Source organism: Brachyistius frenatus, unplaced genomic scaffold (genome assembly GCF_029030835.1).
Source record: "Brachyistius frenatus isolate BFR_SWC_R1_liver_20210118 unplaced genomic scaffold, ASM2903083v1 Contig_147, whole genome shotgun sequence".
Taxonomy (NCBI): domain Eukaryota; kingdom Metazoa; phylum Chordata; class Actinopteri; family Embiotocidae; genus Brachyistius; species Brachyistius frenatus.
The window spans coordinates 165,947-183,950 of NW_027210746.1; the positions used below are offsets into that span (position 1 = coordinate 165,947).

Below are 18,004 nucleotides of genomic sequence, written 5' to 3' on the forward strand. Positions count from 1 at the left end.
TTTGATGAATGTTGTCTTGACTCTTTGAAAGAAGTGAATCCATTTTATTTCCCATCACTACTGCTGACTGTCGATCTCTTTCTTGTGCTTGATGAGTTTTTACAAACGCTGTGTTCTTAACTTCCTTCAGCACAATCAGGAGTGATCTTCCACTAAAGGACTCTTACTGTGTCGTACATGAAGTAGTGTCATTTAAAATCTCACACTGCTGTTCTGCACTGACAGGAAATGACCTCATCATGTGAACACATCGGCCTCCAACACATCTGCAGATTTAATTATTTTACCCAGAATTCAGTGTGTTTTTGTGTCCTCTGTTTAACACTCAGTAAACACTCTGATTCTTCTGTCCAGCAGCAGCAGAGAACAACACTTTGTGTTCAGGAAGCTGCAGCTTCATCACAAGCTTTTAATTTGAAAATCCTTTATGTCTGTGGCCCCGCCCCCTTCCTCCACGGAGCCAAGATGGCGACCGTTTAGGGTGGAAAGTGTCCAGAGTTTCTCACTTCTTCTTTGGAGCGTTCTGAGTGCTTCATCCTGGTACTTGTAGTGTTCTGATGGTTCTGTACTGAGAACACTGAACGCTTTGGAACAAGACTCTGAATGTTTCTTGATGTCCGAACATTCACTGACCGAGTACGAAGGTTTCAGCTTCCTGCTCCTCCTCCCGCCCGATCTGGAGCTCCTCCTCTTCCTCTTTCACCTGTGGAGGCGGCTCGGCGAGAAGCTCCGCCTCCTGACGGATGTGCTGCTGTGGGAGATCTGCAAGAACACAATAAATAGTTCCTGATGTAAACATGTGGAGGACAGATGTTCTGGCTGCTGGTTGAAGTGAGACAGAAGGTCTTATGATTTCAACGTGTCCATAAATCAACACGTGAAACCTCCTGCTATGTCTCCAATTATTCTTTCTATGTTTATTGAAGATCCTTGAAGAAAGAAATGACCCTTTTTAAGTGTGCGTCGCTAGTTTGCTGAAAAAAAGTAGGATTTCAGTCTGTAAAGTTAAATTCATAACTCGAGGCTGGACTATAAGTTTGTCCAAGAATTTAAATAATGGTGGGAATGAATGTGCAGCGTCATGTCAGGTGTAACATGGTTATCAGCAGACAGACACACTGGGGACTCCAGCCTGGAGTCATCATATCAGGTCGAGCAAAACTCAGGATGTTCACTGGGAAGTGAAGACGTTCAGGTTGAATTAAAACTAACAATAAAAACACTTGGACAGCCTGTTCTTGGTGGAGCTTCAGACGGGAGATGATTGAACAAACGTTTCATTTCATTTAAAACCGCAGAAACATCTTCTGGATATCAAGCCTGCAAACACAACAGTATAAACAGTGTTACCTGTGTTTCAGCTTCATTCACCTGCTCTCTGTTACCTGTGTTTCAGCTTCATTCACCTGCTCTGTGTTACCTGTGTTTCAGCTTCACTCACCTGCTCTCTGTTACCTGTGTTTCAGCTTCACTCACCTGCTCTCTGTTACCTGTGTTTCAGCTTCACTCACCTGCTCTGTGTTACCTGTGTTTCAGCTTCACTCACCTGCTCTGTGTTACCTGTGTTTCAGCTTCACTCACCTGCTCTGTGTTACCTGTGTTTCAGCTTCACTCACCTGCTCTGTGTTACCTGTGTTTCAGCTTCACTCACCTGCTCTCTGTTACCTGTGTTTCAGCTTCACTCACCTGTTCTGTTACCTGTGTTTCAGCTTCACTCACCTGCTCTGTGTTACCTGTGTTTCAGCTTCACTCACCTGCTCTGTGTTACCTGTGTTTCAGCTTCATTCACCTGCTCTGTGTTACCTGTGTTTCAGCTTCACTCACCTGCTCTGTGTAACCTGTGTTTCAGCTTCACTCACCTGCTCTGTGTTACCTGTGTTTCAGCTTCACTCACCTGCTCTGTGTTACCTGTGTTTCAGCTTCACTCACCTGCTCTGTGTTACCTGTGTTTCAGCTTCATTCACCTGCTCTGTGTTACCTGTGTTTCAGCTTCACTCACCTGCTCTGTGTTACCTGTGTTTCAGCTTCACTCACCTGCTCTGTGTTACCTGTGTTTCAGCTTTCACCTGTGTTTGCTCTGTGTTACCTGTGTTTCAGCTTCATTCACCTGCTCTGTGTTACCTGTGTTTCAGCTTCACTCACCTGCTCTGTGTTACCTGTGTTTCAGCTTCACTCACCTGCTCTGTGTTACCTGTGTTTCAGCTTCACTCACCTGCTCTGTGTTACCTGTGTTTCAGCTTCACTCACCTGCTCTGTGTTACCTGTGTTTCAGCTTCACTCACCTGCTCTGTGTTACCTGTGTTTCAGCTTCACTCACCTGCTCTGTGTTACCTGTGTTTCAGCTTCATTCACCTGTTCTGTTACCTGTGTTTCAGCTTCATTCACCTGCTCTGTTACCTGTGTTTCAGCTTCACTCACTTGCTCTGTGTTACCTGTGTTTCAGCTTCACTCACCTGCTCTCTGTTACCTGTGTTTCAGCTTCACTCACCTGTGCTTCATTCTCTGTTACCTGTGTTTCAGCTTCACTCACCTGCTCTGTGTTACCTGTGTTTCAGCTTCACTCACCTGCTCTGTGTTACCTGTGTTTCAGCTTCATTCACCTGCTCTGTGTTACCTGTGTTTCAGCTTCACTCACCTGCTCTGTGTTACCTGTGTTTCAGCTTCACTCACCTGCTCTGTGTTACCTGTGTTTCAGCTTCACTCACCTGCTCTGTGTTACCTGTGTTTGTCACTCACCTGTGTGTTACCTGTGTTTCAGCTTCACTCACCTGCTCTGTGTTTCTACCTGTTACCTGTGTTTCAGCTTCACTCACCTGCTCTGTGTTACCTGTGTTTCAGCTTCACTCACCTGCTCTGTGTTACCTGTGTTTCAGCTTCACTCACCTGCTCTGTGTTACCTGTGTTTCAGCTTCACTCACCTGCTCTGTGTTACCTGTGTTTCAGTGTTACCTGTGTTTCAGCTTCATTCACCTGCTCTGTGTTACCTGTGTTTCAGCTTCACTCTTGCTCTGTGTTACCTGTGTTTCAGCTTCACTCACCTGCTCTGTGTTACCTGTGTTTCAGCTTCACTCACCTGTTCTGTTACCTGTGTTTCAGCTTCACTCACCTGCTCTGTGTTACCTGTGTTTCAGCTTCACTCACCTGCTCTGTGTTACCTGTGTTTCAGCTTCACTCACCTGCTCTGTGTTACCTGTGTTTCAGCTTCATTCACCTGCTCTGTTACCTGTGTTTCAGCTTCACTCACCTGCTCTGTGTTACCTGTGTTTCAGCTTCACTCACCTGCTCTGTAACCTGTGTTTCAGCTTCACTCACCTGCTCTGTGTAACCTGTGTTTCATCTTCACTCACCTGCTCTGTGTAACCTGTGTTTCAGCTTCACTCACCTGCTCTGTGTTACCTGTGTTTCAGCTTCATTCACCTGCTCTGTGTTACCTGTGTTTCAGCTTCACTCACCTGCTCTGTGTTACCTGTGTTTCAGCTTCACTCACCTGCTCTGTGTTACCTGTGTTTCAGCTTCACTCACCTGCTCTGTGTTACCTGTGTTTCAGCTTCACTCACCTGCTCTGTGTTACCTGTGTTTCAGCTTCACTCACCTGCTCTGTGTTACCTGTGTTTCAGCTTCACTCACCTGCTCTGTGTTACCTGTGTTTCAGCTTCACTCACCTGCTCTGTGTTACCTGTGTTTCAGCTTCATTCACCTGCTCTGTGTTACCTGTGTTTCAGCTTCACTCACCTGCTCTGTGTTACCTGTGTTTCAGCTTCACTCACCTGCTCTGTGTTACCTGTGTTTCAGCTTCACTCACCTGCTTCTGTTACCTGTGTTTCAGCTTCATTCACCTGTTCTGTTACCTGTGTTTCAGCTTCATTCACCTGCTCTGTGTTACCTGTGTTTCAGCTTCACTCACCTGCTCTGTGTTACCTGTGTTTCAGCTTCATTCACCTGCTCTGTGTTACCTGTGTTTCAGCTTCACTCACCTGCTCTGTGTTACCTGTGTTTCAGCTTCACTCACCTGCTCTGTAACCTGTGTTTCAGCTTCACTCACCTGCTCTGTGTAACCTGTGTTTCAGCTTCACTCACCTGCTCTGTGTAACCTGTGTTTCATCTTCACTCACCTGCTCTGTTACCTGTGTTTCAGCTTCACTCACCTGCTCTGTGTTACCTGTGTTTCAGCTTCACTGCTCTGTGTTACCTGTGTTTCAGCTTCACTCACCTGCTCTGTGTTACCTGTGTTTCAGCTTCACTCACCTGCTCTGTGTTACCTGTGTTTCAGCTTCACTCACCTGCTCTGTGTTACCTGTGTTTCAGCTTCACTCACCTGCTCTGTGTTACCTGTGTTTCAGCTTCATTCACCTGCTCTGTGTTACCTGTGTTTCAGCTTCACTCACCTGCTCTGTGTTACCTGTGTTTCAGCTTCACTCACCTGCTCTGTGTTACCTGTGTTTCAGCTTCATTCACCTGCTCTGTGTTACCTGTGTTTCAGCTTCATTCACCTGCTCTGTGTTACCTGTGTTTGCTTCACTCACCTGCTCTGTGTTACCTGTGTTTCAGCTTCACTCACCTGCTCTGTGTTACCTGTGTTTCAGCTTCACTCACCTGCTCTGTGTTACCTGTGTTTCAGCTTCACTCACCTGCTCTGTGTTACCTGTGTTTCAGCTTCACTCACCTGCTCTGTGTTACCTGTGTTTCAGCTTCACTCACCTGCTCTGTGTAACCTGTGTTTCAGCTTCACTCACCTGCTCTGTGTTACCTGTGTTTCAGCTTCACTCACCTGCTCTGTGTTACCTGTGTTTCAGCTTCATTCACCTGCTCTGTGTTACCTGTGTTTCAGCTTCACTCACCTGCTCTGTGTTACCTGTGTTTCAGCTTCACTCACCTGCTCTGTGTTACCTGTGTTTCAGCTTCACTCACCTGCTCTCTGTTACCTGTGTTTCAGCTTCACTCACCTGTTCTGTTACCTGTGTTTCAGCTTCATTCACCTGCTCTGTTACCTGTGTTTCAGCTTCACTCACCTGCTCTGTGTTACCTGTGTTTCAGCTTCACTCACCTGCTCTGTGTTACCTGTGTTTCAGCTTCACTCACCTGCTCTGTGTTACCTGTGTTTCAGCTTCATTCACCTGCTCTGTGTTACCTGTGTTTCAGCTTCACTCACCTGCTCTGTGTTACCTGTGTTTCAGCTTCACTCACCTGCTCTGTGTTACCTGTGTTTCAGCTTCACTCACCTGCTCTGTGTTACCTGTGTTTCAGCTTCATTCACCTGTTCTGTTACCTGTGTTTCAGCTTCATTCACCTGCTCTGTGTTACCTGTGTTTCAGCTTCACTCACCTGCTCTGTGTTACCTGTGTTTCAGCTTCACTCACCTGCTCTGTGTTACCTGTGTTTCAGCTTCATTCACCTGCTCTGTGTTACCTGTGTTTCAGCTTCACTCACCTGCTCTGTGTTACCTGTGTTTCAGCTTCACTCACCTGCTCTGTGTTACCTGTGTTTCAGCTTCACTCACCTGCTCTGTGTTACCTGTGTTTCAGCTTCACTCACCTGCTCTGTGTTACCTGTGTTTCAGCTTCACTCACCTGCTCTGTGTTACCTGTGTTTCAGCTTCACTCACCTGCTCTGTGTTACCTGTGTTTCAGCTTCACTCACCTGCTCTGTGTAACCTGTGTTTCAGCTTCATTCACCTGCTCTGTGTTACCTGTGTTTCAGCTTCACTCACCTGCTCTGTGTTACCTGTGTTTCAGCTTCATTCACCTGTTCTGTTACCTGTGTTTCAGCTTCATTCACCTGCTCTGTTACCTGTGTTTCAGCTTCACTCACTTGCTCTGTGTTACCTGTGTTTCAGCTTCACTCACCTGCTCTCTGTTACCTGTGTTTCAGCTTCACTCACCTGTTCTGTTACCTGTGTTTCATCTTCATTCACCTGCTCTGTTACCTGTGTTTCAGCTTCACTCACCTGCTCTGTGTTACCTGTGTTTCAGCTTCACTCACCTGCTCTGTGTTACCTGTGTTTCAGCTTCATTCACCTGCTCTGTGTTACCTGTGTTTCAGCTTCACTCACCTGCTCTGTGTTACCTGTGTTTCAGCTTCACTCACCTGCTCTGTGTTACCTGTGTTTCAGCTTCATTCACCTGCTCTGTGTTACCTGTGTTTCAGCTTCACTCACCTGCTCTGTGTTACCTGTGTTTCAGCTTCACTCACCTGCTCTGTGTTACCTGTGTTTCAGCTTCACTCACCTGCTCTGTGTTACCTGTGTTTCAGCTTCACTCACCTGCTCTGTGTTACCTGTGTTTCAGCTTCACTCACCTGCTCTGTGTTACCTGTGTTTCAGCTTCATTCACCTGCTCTGTGTTACCTGTGTTTCAGCTTCATTCACCTGCTCTGTTACCTGTGTTTCAGCTTCACTCACCTGCTCTGTGTTACCTGTGTTTCAGCTTCACTCACCTGCTCTCTGTTACCTGTGTTTCAGCTTCACTCACCTGTTCTGTTACCTGTGTTTCATCTTCATTCACCTGCTCTGTTACCTGTGTTTCAGCTTCACTCACCTGCTCTGTGTTACCTGTGTTTCAGCTTCACTCACCTGCTCTGTGTTACCTGTGTTTCAGCTTCATTCACCTGCTCTGTTACCTGTGTTTCAGCTTCACTCACCTGCTCTGTGTTACCTGTGTTTCAGCTTCACTCACCTGCTCTGTAACCTGTGTTTCAGCTTCACTCACCTGCTCTGTGTAACCTGTGTTTCATCTTCACTCACCTGCTCTGTGTAACCTGTGTTTCATCTTCACTCACCTGCTCTGTTACCTGTGTTTCAGCTTCACTCACCTGCTCTCTGTTACCTGTGTTTCAGCTTCACTCACCTGCTCTGTGTTACCTGTGTTTCAGCTTCACTCACCTGCTCTGTGTTACCTGTGTTTCAGCTTCACTCACCTGCTCTGTGTTACCTGTGTTTCAGCTTCACTCACCTGCTCTGTGTTACCTGTGTTTCAGCTTCACTCACCTGCTCTGTGTTACCTGTGTTTCATCTTCATTCACCTGCTCTGTGTTACCTGTGTTTCATCTTCATTCACCTGCTCTGTGTTACCTGTGTTTCAGCTTCATTCACCTGCTCTGTGTTACCTGTGTTTCAGCTTCATTCACCTGCTCTGTGTTACCTGTGTTTCAGCTTCACTCACCTGCTCTGTGTTACCTGTGTTTCAGCTTCACTCACCTGCTCTGTGTTACCTGTGTTTCAGCTTCACTCACCTGCTCTGTGTTACCTGTGTTTCAGCTTCATTCACCTGCTCTGTGTTACCTGTGTTTCAGCTTCACTCACCTGTTCTGTGTTACCTGTGTTTCAGCTTCATTCACCTGCTCTGTGTTACCTGTGTTTCAGCTTCACTCACCTGCTCTGTGTTACCTGTGTTTCATCTTCATTCACCTGCTCTGTGTTACCTGTGTTTCAGCTTCACTCACCTGCTCTGTGTTACCTGTGTTTCAGCTTCACTCACCTGCTCTGTGTTACCTGTGTTTCAGCTTCACTCACCTGCTCTGTTACCTGTGTTTCAGCTTCACTCACCTGCTCTCTGTTACCTGTGTTTCAGCTTCACTCACCCACTCTGTGTTACCTGTGTTTCAGCTTCACTCACCTGCTCTGTGTTACCTGTGTTTCAGCTTCACTCACCTGCTCTGTGTTACCTGTGTTTCAGCTTCACTCACCTGCTCTGTGTTACCTGTGTTTCAGCTTCACTCACCTGTTCTGTTACCTGTGTTTCAGCTTCACTCACCTGCTCTGTGTTACCTGTGTTTCAGCTTCATTCACCTGCTCTGTGTTACCTGTGTTTCATCTTCATTCACCTGCTCTGTGTTACCTGTGTTTCATCTTCATTCACCTGCTCTGTGTTACCTGTGTTTCAGCTTCATTCACCTGCTCTGTGTTACCTGTGTTTCAGCTTCATTCACCTGCTCTGTGTTACCTGTGTTTCAGCTTCACTCACCTGCTCTGTGTTACCTGTGTTTCAGCTTCACTCACCTGCTCTGTGTTACCTGTGTTTCAGCTTCTTTCACCCGCTCTCTGTTACCTGTGTTTCAGCTTCACTCACCTGCTCTGTGTTACCTGTGTTTCAGCTTCACTCACCTGCTCTGTGTTACCTGTGTTTCAGCTTCACTCACCTGCTCTGTGTTACCTGTGTTTCAGCTTCACTCACCTGCTCTGTGTTACCTGTGTTTCAGCTTCACTCACCTGCTCTGTGTTACCTGTGTTTCAGCTTCACTCACCTGCTCTGTGTTACCTGTGTTTCAGCTTCACTCACCTGCTCTGTGTTACCTGTGTTTCAGCTTCACTCACCTGCTCTGTGTTACCTGTGTTTCAGCTTCACTCACCTGTTCTGTGTTACCTGTGTTTCAGCTTCATTCACCTGCTCTGTGTTACCTGTGTTTCAGCTTCACTCACCTGCTCTGTGTTACCTGTGTTTCAGCTTCACTCACCTGCTCTGTGTTACCTGTGTTTCAGCTTCATTCACCTGCTCTGTGTTACCTGTGTTTCAGCTTCACTCACCTGCTCTGTGTTACCTGTGTTTCATCTTCATTCACCTGCTCTGTGTTACCTGTGTTTCAGCTTCACTCACCTGCTCTGTGTTACCTGTGTTTCAGCTTCACTCACCTGCTCTGTGTTACCTGTGTTTCAGCTTCACTCACCTGCTCTGTGTTACCTGTGTTTCAGCTTCACTCACCTGCTCTGTGTTACCTGTGTTTCAGCTTCACTCACCTGCTCTGTGTTACCTGTGTTTCAGCTTCATTCACCTGCTCTGTGTAACCTGACGTGCGGGTTCCACGTGACCTCCAGCTGTGCTCGCCGACGCTCGGTCTCTTCCTGCTGCTGGACGACACTTGTTTCCCACGTGGAGAATATTTCCTCCGCAGCAGCAGCAGTCAGTCGCGCGCTCATAAACTCTCTCGGATACCGAGCTGAAGACATTTTGACTCAAACATCTGAAACGTTTACCTGCGAAGCTTGTAGCGCTTTGTTTACATCCGCCGGATGTGACGTAAGATCAGGGGCACGTTCTTCTTCGTCTTTGTTTTCGGATCGTAAACCAACGTGTCTGGCGGCATATCGCCACCTCCGGTTCCGGTGTGTTAATTATCATGGCTGAACAAACTCCAGAGTAAATCTAAACTGTGTTTTAACATCGACAGTCCTGCAGCACCGACGCAATCTACATAGAAAAGTAAACATTCATCTCAGCATTTCTAATGTCCCTAACCACCACGAAACTTTAGCTAATAGAAACAAGGAAGGAAGTCAATTATGCAGCATTTTAAAAATGGTACAAATGGGGTTTAATTAGAATCCTCAAATCTGAATTAGATTATTTTGAACTACGTGGGGACCAATAAAAATGAAACACAACAATAACATATGATGACTTCTATTAACATAGACATGGTGGACATAGCAGACAGTTCGTATTGGATGATTTTCCTCAATAAATAAATGATGGAATATAATACTTTTTTTTCCTCATTTCTGTAATTGGATTTTCTTAATTTACTTTTTGGAATTTGGTCATAATTAGCAAAAATATGGAAAAGTCTACAACTCACATTTTGAAACACCACAAAACAGACTTTCCTTTTACCTCTTCTTTTATTTTTATTTTTTACCTTCACCAACTTTAGAGGGAAACATCGGCCTTTTTATCTCCTTAAATTAAAGCGAGGCTATTTGAGGACAGTCATGTTGTACTTAGAGTAAAAGTACTCAGTTATGTTTCACCCCCGTCAATATGAATGCTCAACATGAGGCACTTGCATGGCTCAAACTACCAAACTGTCTCACAGCATACACTTTAACTTGATCTCCAGGAGGTCAGCCGCAACATGGAACGACCTCTTGCATGTTATATTTAAACTCTCTGAAACTTTATTATTTGAATAAATATATTACATCTGAAAAACAACTTTATTTTGGGCCATATTTCCTTCAGACACTCTTCTTTGTTTACATTAGTACCCATTAGGCTCACGGCACTCATAGTTACAAGAATCCTTTAATCCATCAATTTGGGAACATCAGTGGGAATAAATAGTATTGAAAAAAATATTTATATTTTTAAACGTTGTTGAAAACAAAACATTTATTCATATAGCTTCTTTAACTGCATCGTATATAACATACTTTACAAGTTGTTAGTGTCACCTCTGAAATAAAACGTTGATGCAATTACAAATAACAGAGAAGTATGCAGTAAAATATAAAAAAAAATGCTCTGAACAAATAATGAAAGACTCAAGAGTTCACAATAGAGGTATGAAGTATAACAAAAAAATATAAATAAGCAATTCAATCGAGCTAAACTAAAGCCACAACCAACAATGGGTTTCTGACTGAGCAGTAAAATTCATTCAGTTCACATCTGTTTGAAGAAGTGAGAACAATCACAAAGTTCATCTCATAGTTTCACCATTTGATGCCCGTTAATCAGACGTGAATACAATTTGATGTTTATTTCCAGGAACCAGGATCGTTTTCACAAGTTTAGTTCCACATCCACGAGGTTTTGTGATGTTTGGATAAAAATGTTGGTTTATGGCAGTTTACACCAGTTTAATCAACATGTTGAAAAGTGGTGGCGCCCCCTGTTGAACAAAGTCAATATATTTCACACAGACTGAACATTCAACATAGTTATCTAACATCAAATTATAGTTTTGTAATTATTGAACAAACAATTCCTGATTTATAGTTTGATTTGTATTTAGCCACGTCTATATTTTTGCATTTGAAGCAGCCCGTAATAATAAAGTTGACTGAAACTTTCAGGTGCTGATGTGGACACATCATGGAAGTTTTGTGATGATTGGCTCAAAAATGAGACTTTGATCCATTTATGTGCCCTTTTAAAGTTCATTGGTCTTTATTTTAAAAAACAAATAAGATATTGACGATCTTTATTCTACTTTTGATAAGCTTTGTCCAGCGGTGAGACACAGAAAATGTCAAAAATGTGTTTTTCAAAAAAATCGAAACAATAGAAAATCCATCATGACTGACTTTTATGGTCCATAAGACTTTTAGAAAAGTTTATTAAACTGTACATGTGAGTCATAATGGATGAAATAGCGCTCAGATCGATTATTGGGGGTCCTGGCCTTTCAAAATGTTTACTTTTATGACTATTACTTATAGCGCCACCATCAGGGGCACAAGGTTTGTTCACAAGGATTTGATGTACAATTTTAGGATATTTTTGGCACCCAAAGTGGCTCATCATCAAACCAGGTATTAAAATATCTATCAATATTAATGATGATTGGACAAATCTTTAATGAGTTACGGCCAGTTTCCTGCTAAATAAATTAGTACGCATAATATTTTTGTCTCATTTGTTTATTTGGGTTCTCTTTAGCTGCATGGGACCTGATGATGTTTTAGGTCATATTTATTCAGAAATATGGTAAATTCTGAAAGACACAAACTTTTTTTTAGCACCGCTGTCAACAAAAGAAAAAACAAGTTGGTTCTGGCAAAGAATAAAAACTAAAGGAGCTGCTTTTTCAAAACATAAGTGAAACAGATTGATGGTACGAGATGATGACCTGCCTTTCAAGCTCCATTTCAGATTTCATTATTGAGCCAAGGTTTTATTAAAAAGAGCATTACATTCACAAAAGAATAAATAGTAAGGGAGTATTTAGTGATTGATGATGTCCAGTTCACCTAATTATGAGGAAATGATCCCATAATGAAGGCGGTGTACGATACATTGAACTGGAAGACTTCAGAAGAATCCTCCGGTTTTTAAGATTTCTTTAGTGTCATAATAATTCAATGCAAATAAAACCTTTAATAGCCAATTCATACATGATTTTCTAAATACAAATAAACATGGCTCATGTGTCGGTTCACATTGAAACTCACTGAATTGGACCAACGTCTGGCTTCCTGTTTTCTTGTATAAGTTTACATCTGTTCACTACAGTTGAGGTTAAAACTGAAATCTGCTTCTGTGAGATTCACGAGTCCATGACACATTATGACAACATCAAACTGCAGTCGGACAAAGATCAGAACCAGATCTGATCAGATGGATCTCAGTGGTTCAGTGGTTCAGTGACTGATCAAACCGATCGTCACCGTTAGTTCACATCGGATGTTTCAGAACTACGACTCTGCATCTGTGTGAGTTCTCAGATGAAAGTTCAGTGCTGATAACTTCTTAAATGTTTCCCCGCAGGTGTTGCAGGAATACGGCTTCTCACCTGTGTGAGTTCTGATGTGGTATTTTAGCGGCGACGAGTCGGCAAATCTTTTTCCGCAGGTGTTGCAGGAGTACGGCTTCTCTCCCGTGTGAGTTCTGATGTGACACGTCAGCGATGACATGTGTGTGAAGTTTTTCCCACACGTCTCGCAGGAATACGGCTTCTCACCTGTGTGCGTTCTGACGTGACGTTTCAGCGTTGACGCCCTTTTAAATCTCTTCCCGCAGGTGCTGCAGGGGTACGGCTTCTCTCCGGTGTGCGTTCTGATGTGATACAGCAGAGTTGTTGGGTCGATGAATCTCCTCCCGCAGGTGTTGCAGAGGTACGGCCTCTCACCTGTGTGCGTTCTGATGTGACGTTTCAGCATCGACGCCCATTTAAAAGTTTCCCCGCAGGTGTTGCAGAGGTACGGCTTCTCATCCGTGTGAATTCGGACGTGGCACTTCAGTGAGGATGTGTGTGTGTATGTTTTTCCACAGACGTTGCAGCAGTAAGGTTTCTCACCGGTGTGAGTTCTGGTGTGATCCTTCAACGATGACGTGTCTTTAAATCTCTTCCCGCAGGTGTTGCAGAGGTACGGCCTCTCACCTGTGTGAGTTCTGATGTGACGTTTCAGCTTTGATGCGTCGTTAAATCTCTTCTCGCAGGTGTTGCAGGAGTGCGGCTTCTCATCGGTGTGGGTTCGGTGATGTCTCTTCATTTGAGACTTACTCTTAAAGACTTTTCCACAAGTGTCACATTTCACAGACTTTTTAACGCTGTCGGTATCACGCTGACTGTCTGACATGGGAGAGTCGTCTTCAGGGTTAACATGACTTCTGTTCTTGTGATGTTTTGTCCTTTGCTTCGACTCAATATTCCAGGTCAAACCTGAGTCCACATTCTTGCTTCCTTTCTGATCTTCGCTCTCTGTTACGGGAAAATGATGTGAGAGGAGCTGGTCGCTGTTTGGTTCTGGTTCACTTTGGTCCCTTTCCTCATAAGTAGAAGTTACCACAAAGGTTTCCGTCTCCTGCTTCAGTATCAGCTGCTCTCCATCCTGTTCCTCTTTAATCTGTAGAGGTTCTGGTTCCGGCTGGTCCAGACCGGAGCTCCTCTCCAGGTCAGCGGGAACCTCCTCCTCCTTACAGGCGTGTAGCTGTCGGACGTCTGGAGGAACAACGGGGCAGAAATGTGATATGATGATATGGAAACACATTTTGCTGTATTTTCAATTTTATTTATTTGTGTTAATTTCATGTCTTTTCTATATCTTCAAATGTTTCATTTTTATATTTTCCTTTATATCTGTTTTTATGTGAAACCCACCATTTCATTTTTCATTGGATTCTTATATTTTCCTTAAATCCACTACAGACATTATGAATAGAATATTTTTCTCTTTGTTGAAAGGACTGTTTTCATTGTTTTTTTTTAAACTCCTATTTTTGCGAATAAATCAACTTCCCTTGTGTTTTTCTATTAACTGAAAATATAGTCATCAACCGCACTGAAACAACCCTCAGGACATCAAGATTAACAAAAGAAAAGATATCTGGAGCCTGTTGTGAATTTAATAATGCTGAACTTGTGTTTTAGGTTGTTTATTAAAGGTCTTCTTTGAGCTTTTTATTGACAATGCAAAATAATAAAACACTACAAAAGTATAAAACAGAAGATCTTCAACTGGGTGGTGTGAATTCTGGTCCGGTCCCTTCACACCACTCAATCTGATGTAATGTTGATTTATTGGAAATCAAGGGTCTCAATAAACACTGACTCCCCAAGAAGTCAAATAACCACCATGAGTCCTGTTAACGTAACACATGTTTGTCATAAATCCTGCATGCATTACAACGAACCATTTTCACTATAATCCATAAAAAACAGCAGGAGATTAAAACAAATCACCTGCTGTTCTCCTGTGAAACTGACACACAACTCAGCACTTTAAACTACACGAAATCAATACTCCTGTTAACTAAACATTATAGAGTTATAAGTGAGTATACATCAAGAAAAGCATATATAGGTGAGTATATATCAAGACAAGCATATATAGGCGAGTATATATCAAGAAAAGCATATAGCATATATAGGTGAGTATATATGTATATATAGTATATATCAAGAAAAGCATACAGCACATATAGGTGAGTATATATATATATAGGTGAGTATATATCAAGAAAAGTATATATAGGTGAGTATATATCAAGAAAAGTATATATAGGTGAGTATATATCAAGAAAAGTATATATAGGTGAGTATATATCAAGAAAAGCATACAGCACATATAGGTGAGTATATATCAAGAAAAGTATATATAGGTGAGTATATATATCAAGAAAAGTATACAGTGGGTACGGAAAGTATTCAGACCCCTTTAAATTTTTCACTCTTTGTTTCATTGCAGCCATTTGCTAAAATCTAAAAAGTTCATTTTATTTCTCATTAATGTACACTCAGCACCCCATCTTGACAGAAAAAAACAGAAATGTAGAAATTTGTGCAAATTTATGAAAAAAGAAAAACTGAAATATCACATGGTCATAAGTATTCAGACCCTTTGCTGTGACACTCATATTTAACTCACATGCTGTCCATTTCTTCTGATCCTCCTTGAGATGGTTCTACTCCTTCATTGGAGTCCAGCTGTGTTTAATTAAACTGATTGGACTTGATTAGGAAAGGCACACACCTGTCTATATAAGACCTTACAGCTCACAGTGCATGTCAGAGCAAATGAGAATCATGAGGTCGAAGGAACTGTCCAAGGAGCTCAGAGACAGAATTGTGGCAAGGCACAGATCTGGCCAAGGTTACAACATAATTTCTGCAGCACTCAAGGTTCCTAAGAGCACAGTGGCCTCCATAATCCTTAAATGGAAGAAGTTTGGGACGACCAGAACTCTTCCTAGACCTGGCCGTCCAGCCAAACTGAGCAATCGTGGGAGAAGAGCCTTGGTGAGAGAGGTAAAGAAGAACCCAAAGATCACTGTGGCTGAGCTCCAGAGATGCAGTAGGGAGATGGGAGAAAGTTCCACCAAGTCAACTATCACTGCAGCCCTCCACCAGTCGGGGCTTTATGGCAGAGTGGCCCGACGGAAGCCTCTCCTCAGTGCAAGACATATGAAAGCCCGCATAGAGTTTGACAAAAAAACACATGAAGGACTCCCAGACTATGAGAAATAAGATTCTCTGGTCTGATGAGACCAAGATTGAACTTTTTGGTGTTAATTCTAAGCGGTATGTGTGGAGAAAACCAGGCACTGCTCATCACCTGCCCAATACAATCCCAACAGTGAAACATGGTGGTGGCAGCATCATGCTATGGGGGTGTTTTTCAGCTGCAGGGACAGGACGACCGGTTGCAATTGAAGGAAAGATGAATGCGGCCAAGTACAGAGATATCCTGGAAGAAAACCTCTTCCAGAGTGCTCTGGACCTCAGACTGGGCCGAAGGTTCACCTTCCAACAAGACAATGACCCTAAGCACACAGCTAAAATAACAAAGGAGTGGCTTCAGAACAACTCTGTGACCATTCTTGACTGGCCCAGCCAGAGCCCTGACCTAAACCCAATGGAGCATCTCTGGAGAGACCTGAAAATGGCTGTCCACCAACGTTCACCATCCAACCTGACGGAACTGGAGAGGATCTGCAAGGAAGAATGGCAGAGGATCCCCAAATCCAGGTGTGGAAAGCTTGTTGCATCATTCCCAAGAAGACTCATGGCTGTACGAGCTCAAAAGGGTGCTTCTACTCAATACTGAGCAAAGGGTCTGAATACTTATGACCATGTGATATTTCAGGTTTTCTTTTTTCATAAATTTGCACAAATTTCTACATTTGTTTTTTTTCTGTCAAGATGGGGTGCTGAGTGTACATTAATGAGAAATAAAATGAACTTTTTTGATTTTAGCAAATGGCTGCAATGAAACAAAGAGTGAAACATTTAAAGGGGTCTGAATACTTTCCGTACCCACTGTATATTGGTGAGTATATATCAAGAAAAGTATATATAGGTCAGTCTATACATGCCAAATATTTCTTTCTCCTTTTAACCCCAGCTGCATTCATGTTTCTTGCTGATAAATAACGGAGTCCTGTTGAAGCGTCAGTTCCTTCAGTGTTTCAGCTTCACTCACCTGCTCTGTGTTACCTGTGTTTCAGCTTCAGTCACCTGCTCTGTGTTACCTGTGTTTCAGCTGTGTTTCAGCTTCACTCACCTGCTCTGTGTTACCTGTGTTTCAGCTTCAGTCACCTGCTCTGTGTTACCTGTGTTTCAGCTTCACTCACCTGCTCTGTGTTACCTGTGTTTCAGCTTCACTCACCTGTTCTGTTACCTGTGTTTCAGCTTCACTCACCTGCTCTGTGTTACCTGTGTTTCAGCTTCACTCACCTGTTCTGTTACCTGTGTTTCAGCTTCACTCACCTGCTCTGTGTTACCTGTGTTTCAGCTTCATTCACCTGCTCTGTGTTACCTGTGTTTCAGCTTCATTCACCTGCTCTGTGTTACCTGTGTTTCAGCTTCACTCACCTGCTCTGTGTTACCTGTGTTTCAGCTTCACTCACCTGCTCTGTGTTACCTGTGTTTCAGCTTCACTCACCTGCTCTGTGTTACCTGTGTTTCAGCTTCACTCACCTGCTCTGTGTTACCTGTGTTTCAGCTTCATTCACCTGCTCTGTGTTACCTGTGTTTCAGCTTCACTCACCTGCTCTGTGTTACCTGTGTTTCAGCTTCATTCACCTGCTCTGTGTTACCTGTGTTTCAGCTTCATTCACCTGCTCTGTGTTACCTGTGTTTCAGCTTCACTCACCTGCTCTGTGTAACCTGACGTGCGGGTTCCACGTGACCTCCAGCTGTGCTCGCCGACGCTCGGTCTCTTCCTGCTGCTGGACGACACTTGTTTCCCACGTGGAGAATATTTCCTCCGCAGCAGCAGCAGTCAGTCGCGCGCTCATAAACTCTCCCGGATGCCGAGCTGAAGACATTTTGACTCAAACATCTGAAACGTTTACCTGCGAAGACGAAACACGACCGGGAAGTTTACGGTCATAGCGCTTTCTGTTTACTTCCGCCGGATGTTCTTCTTCTTCTTTTATTAGGTTATTTGTTGGTGGTTGGTAGACCAACTTACTGCCACCTGCTGGACTGGAGTGTGGCGCAAACGCTTGGCAGGAAATCAAAACAAAACAACAACAAAAATTCTTCATTAAACTTATTTCATTTATAAATTCCATAACATGTTTTAGACTTCCCTCAACTCTTCTTCAAGCATGCTTTATTTTGTGTATCATGTAATTGTCATTTTGTTCTGCAGTACTGCTGTTGTGCAGCTGATTATTTCCCTCCAAATTAAATATTTCCCCCTTATGATTTGGGGAGTTTGGCTCTTTATTCTCTCTCTCTAACTTGTACTTTCTCATTCTGAGTGACTCATGTTTTTCACTTGACTGACTAACTTTGAATTAGTAAACAGAAGTTAATTTGGACAACAGCATCATCACACGTTGGTTTGGGATTGAATGTGTTTTTGTGAGTGATTTGGAGCTGTATAAATAAAACAGAATAAAAAGAAATTGACTTTGCCCTGTTTTTTTTGCAACCACTAATTTATACATAATTATGGTTGTTATTTTAACCGACTGTCTAAATATGAGATACATTTGCCGTCTATTTTCTCCACTGGCTCTCCATTAAAAATACAGACTTTTGAATTAGGGTTTGAGTATTTGGTTGCATTTATGTCCATCTTTTTTTGTGTGTGTTTAATTACATCATTTTCGAAGCATTT

At 43.2% G+C, this 18,004-nt stretch overlaps 1 protein-coding gene and 1 long non-coding RNA gene across 2 annotated transcripts; both read right to left on the reverse strand.

Moving 5' to 3' along the window:
* Positions 1-4,529: 4,529 nt before the first annotated feature.
* On the reverse strand, positions 4,530-6,003 carry LOC138631035 (uncharacterized). The gene is made up of 3 exons (XR_011311689.1): positions 5,924-6,003; positions 5,823-5,890; positions 4,530-4,955 (listed from the first exon to the last, which is right to left on the reverse strand). It is a non-coding gene; the product is annotated as an uncharacterized lncRNA (long non-coding RNA).
* A 6,087-nt stretch (positions 6,004-12,090) lies between these two features.
* LOC138631033 (zinc finger protein 782-like) lies at positions 12,091-17,275 on the reverse strand. The gene is made up of 2 exons (XM_069715747.1): positions 17,027-17,275; positions 12,091-13,374 (listed from the first exon to the last, which is right to left on the reverse strand). The coding sequence occupies exons 1-2, from the start codon at positions 17,199-17,201 to the stop codon at positions 12,128-12,130; spliced, it is 1,422 nt and encodes a 473-aa protein (XP_069571848.1). The 5' UTR covers positions 17,202-17,275; the 3' UTR covers positions 12,091-12,127.
* Between the last annotated feature and the right edge of the window lie 729 nt (positions 17,276-18,004).

Bases quoted from the DNA above. Each gene is read 5' to 3' on its own strand.
- LOC138631033 (XM_069715747.1), bottom strand. From the start codon at position 17,201: ATGTCTTCAGCTCGGCATCCGGGAGAGTTTATGAGCGCGCGACTGACT. The intron at 13,375-17,026 runs GTGAGTGAAGCT...TTGTTCCTCCAG, and splicing joins CGTCAGGTTACACAGAGCAG to ACGTCCGACAGCTACACGCC.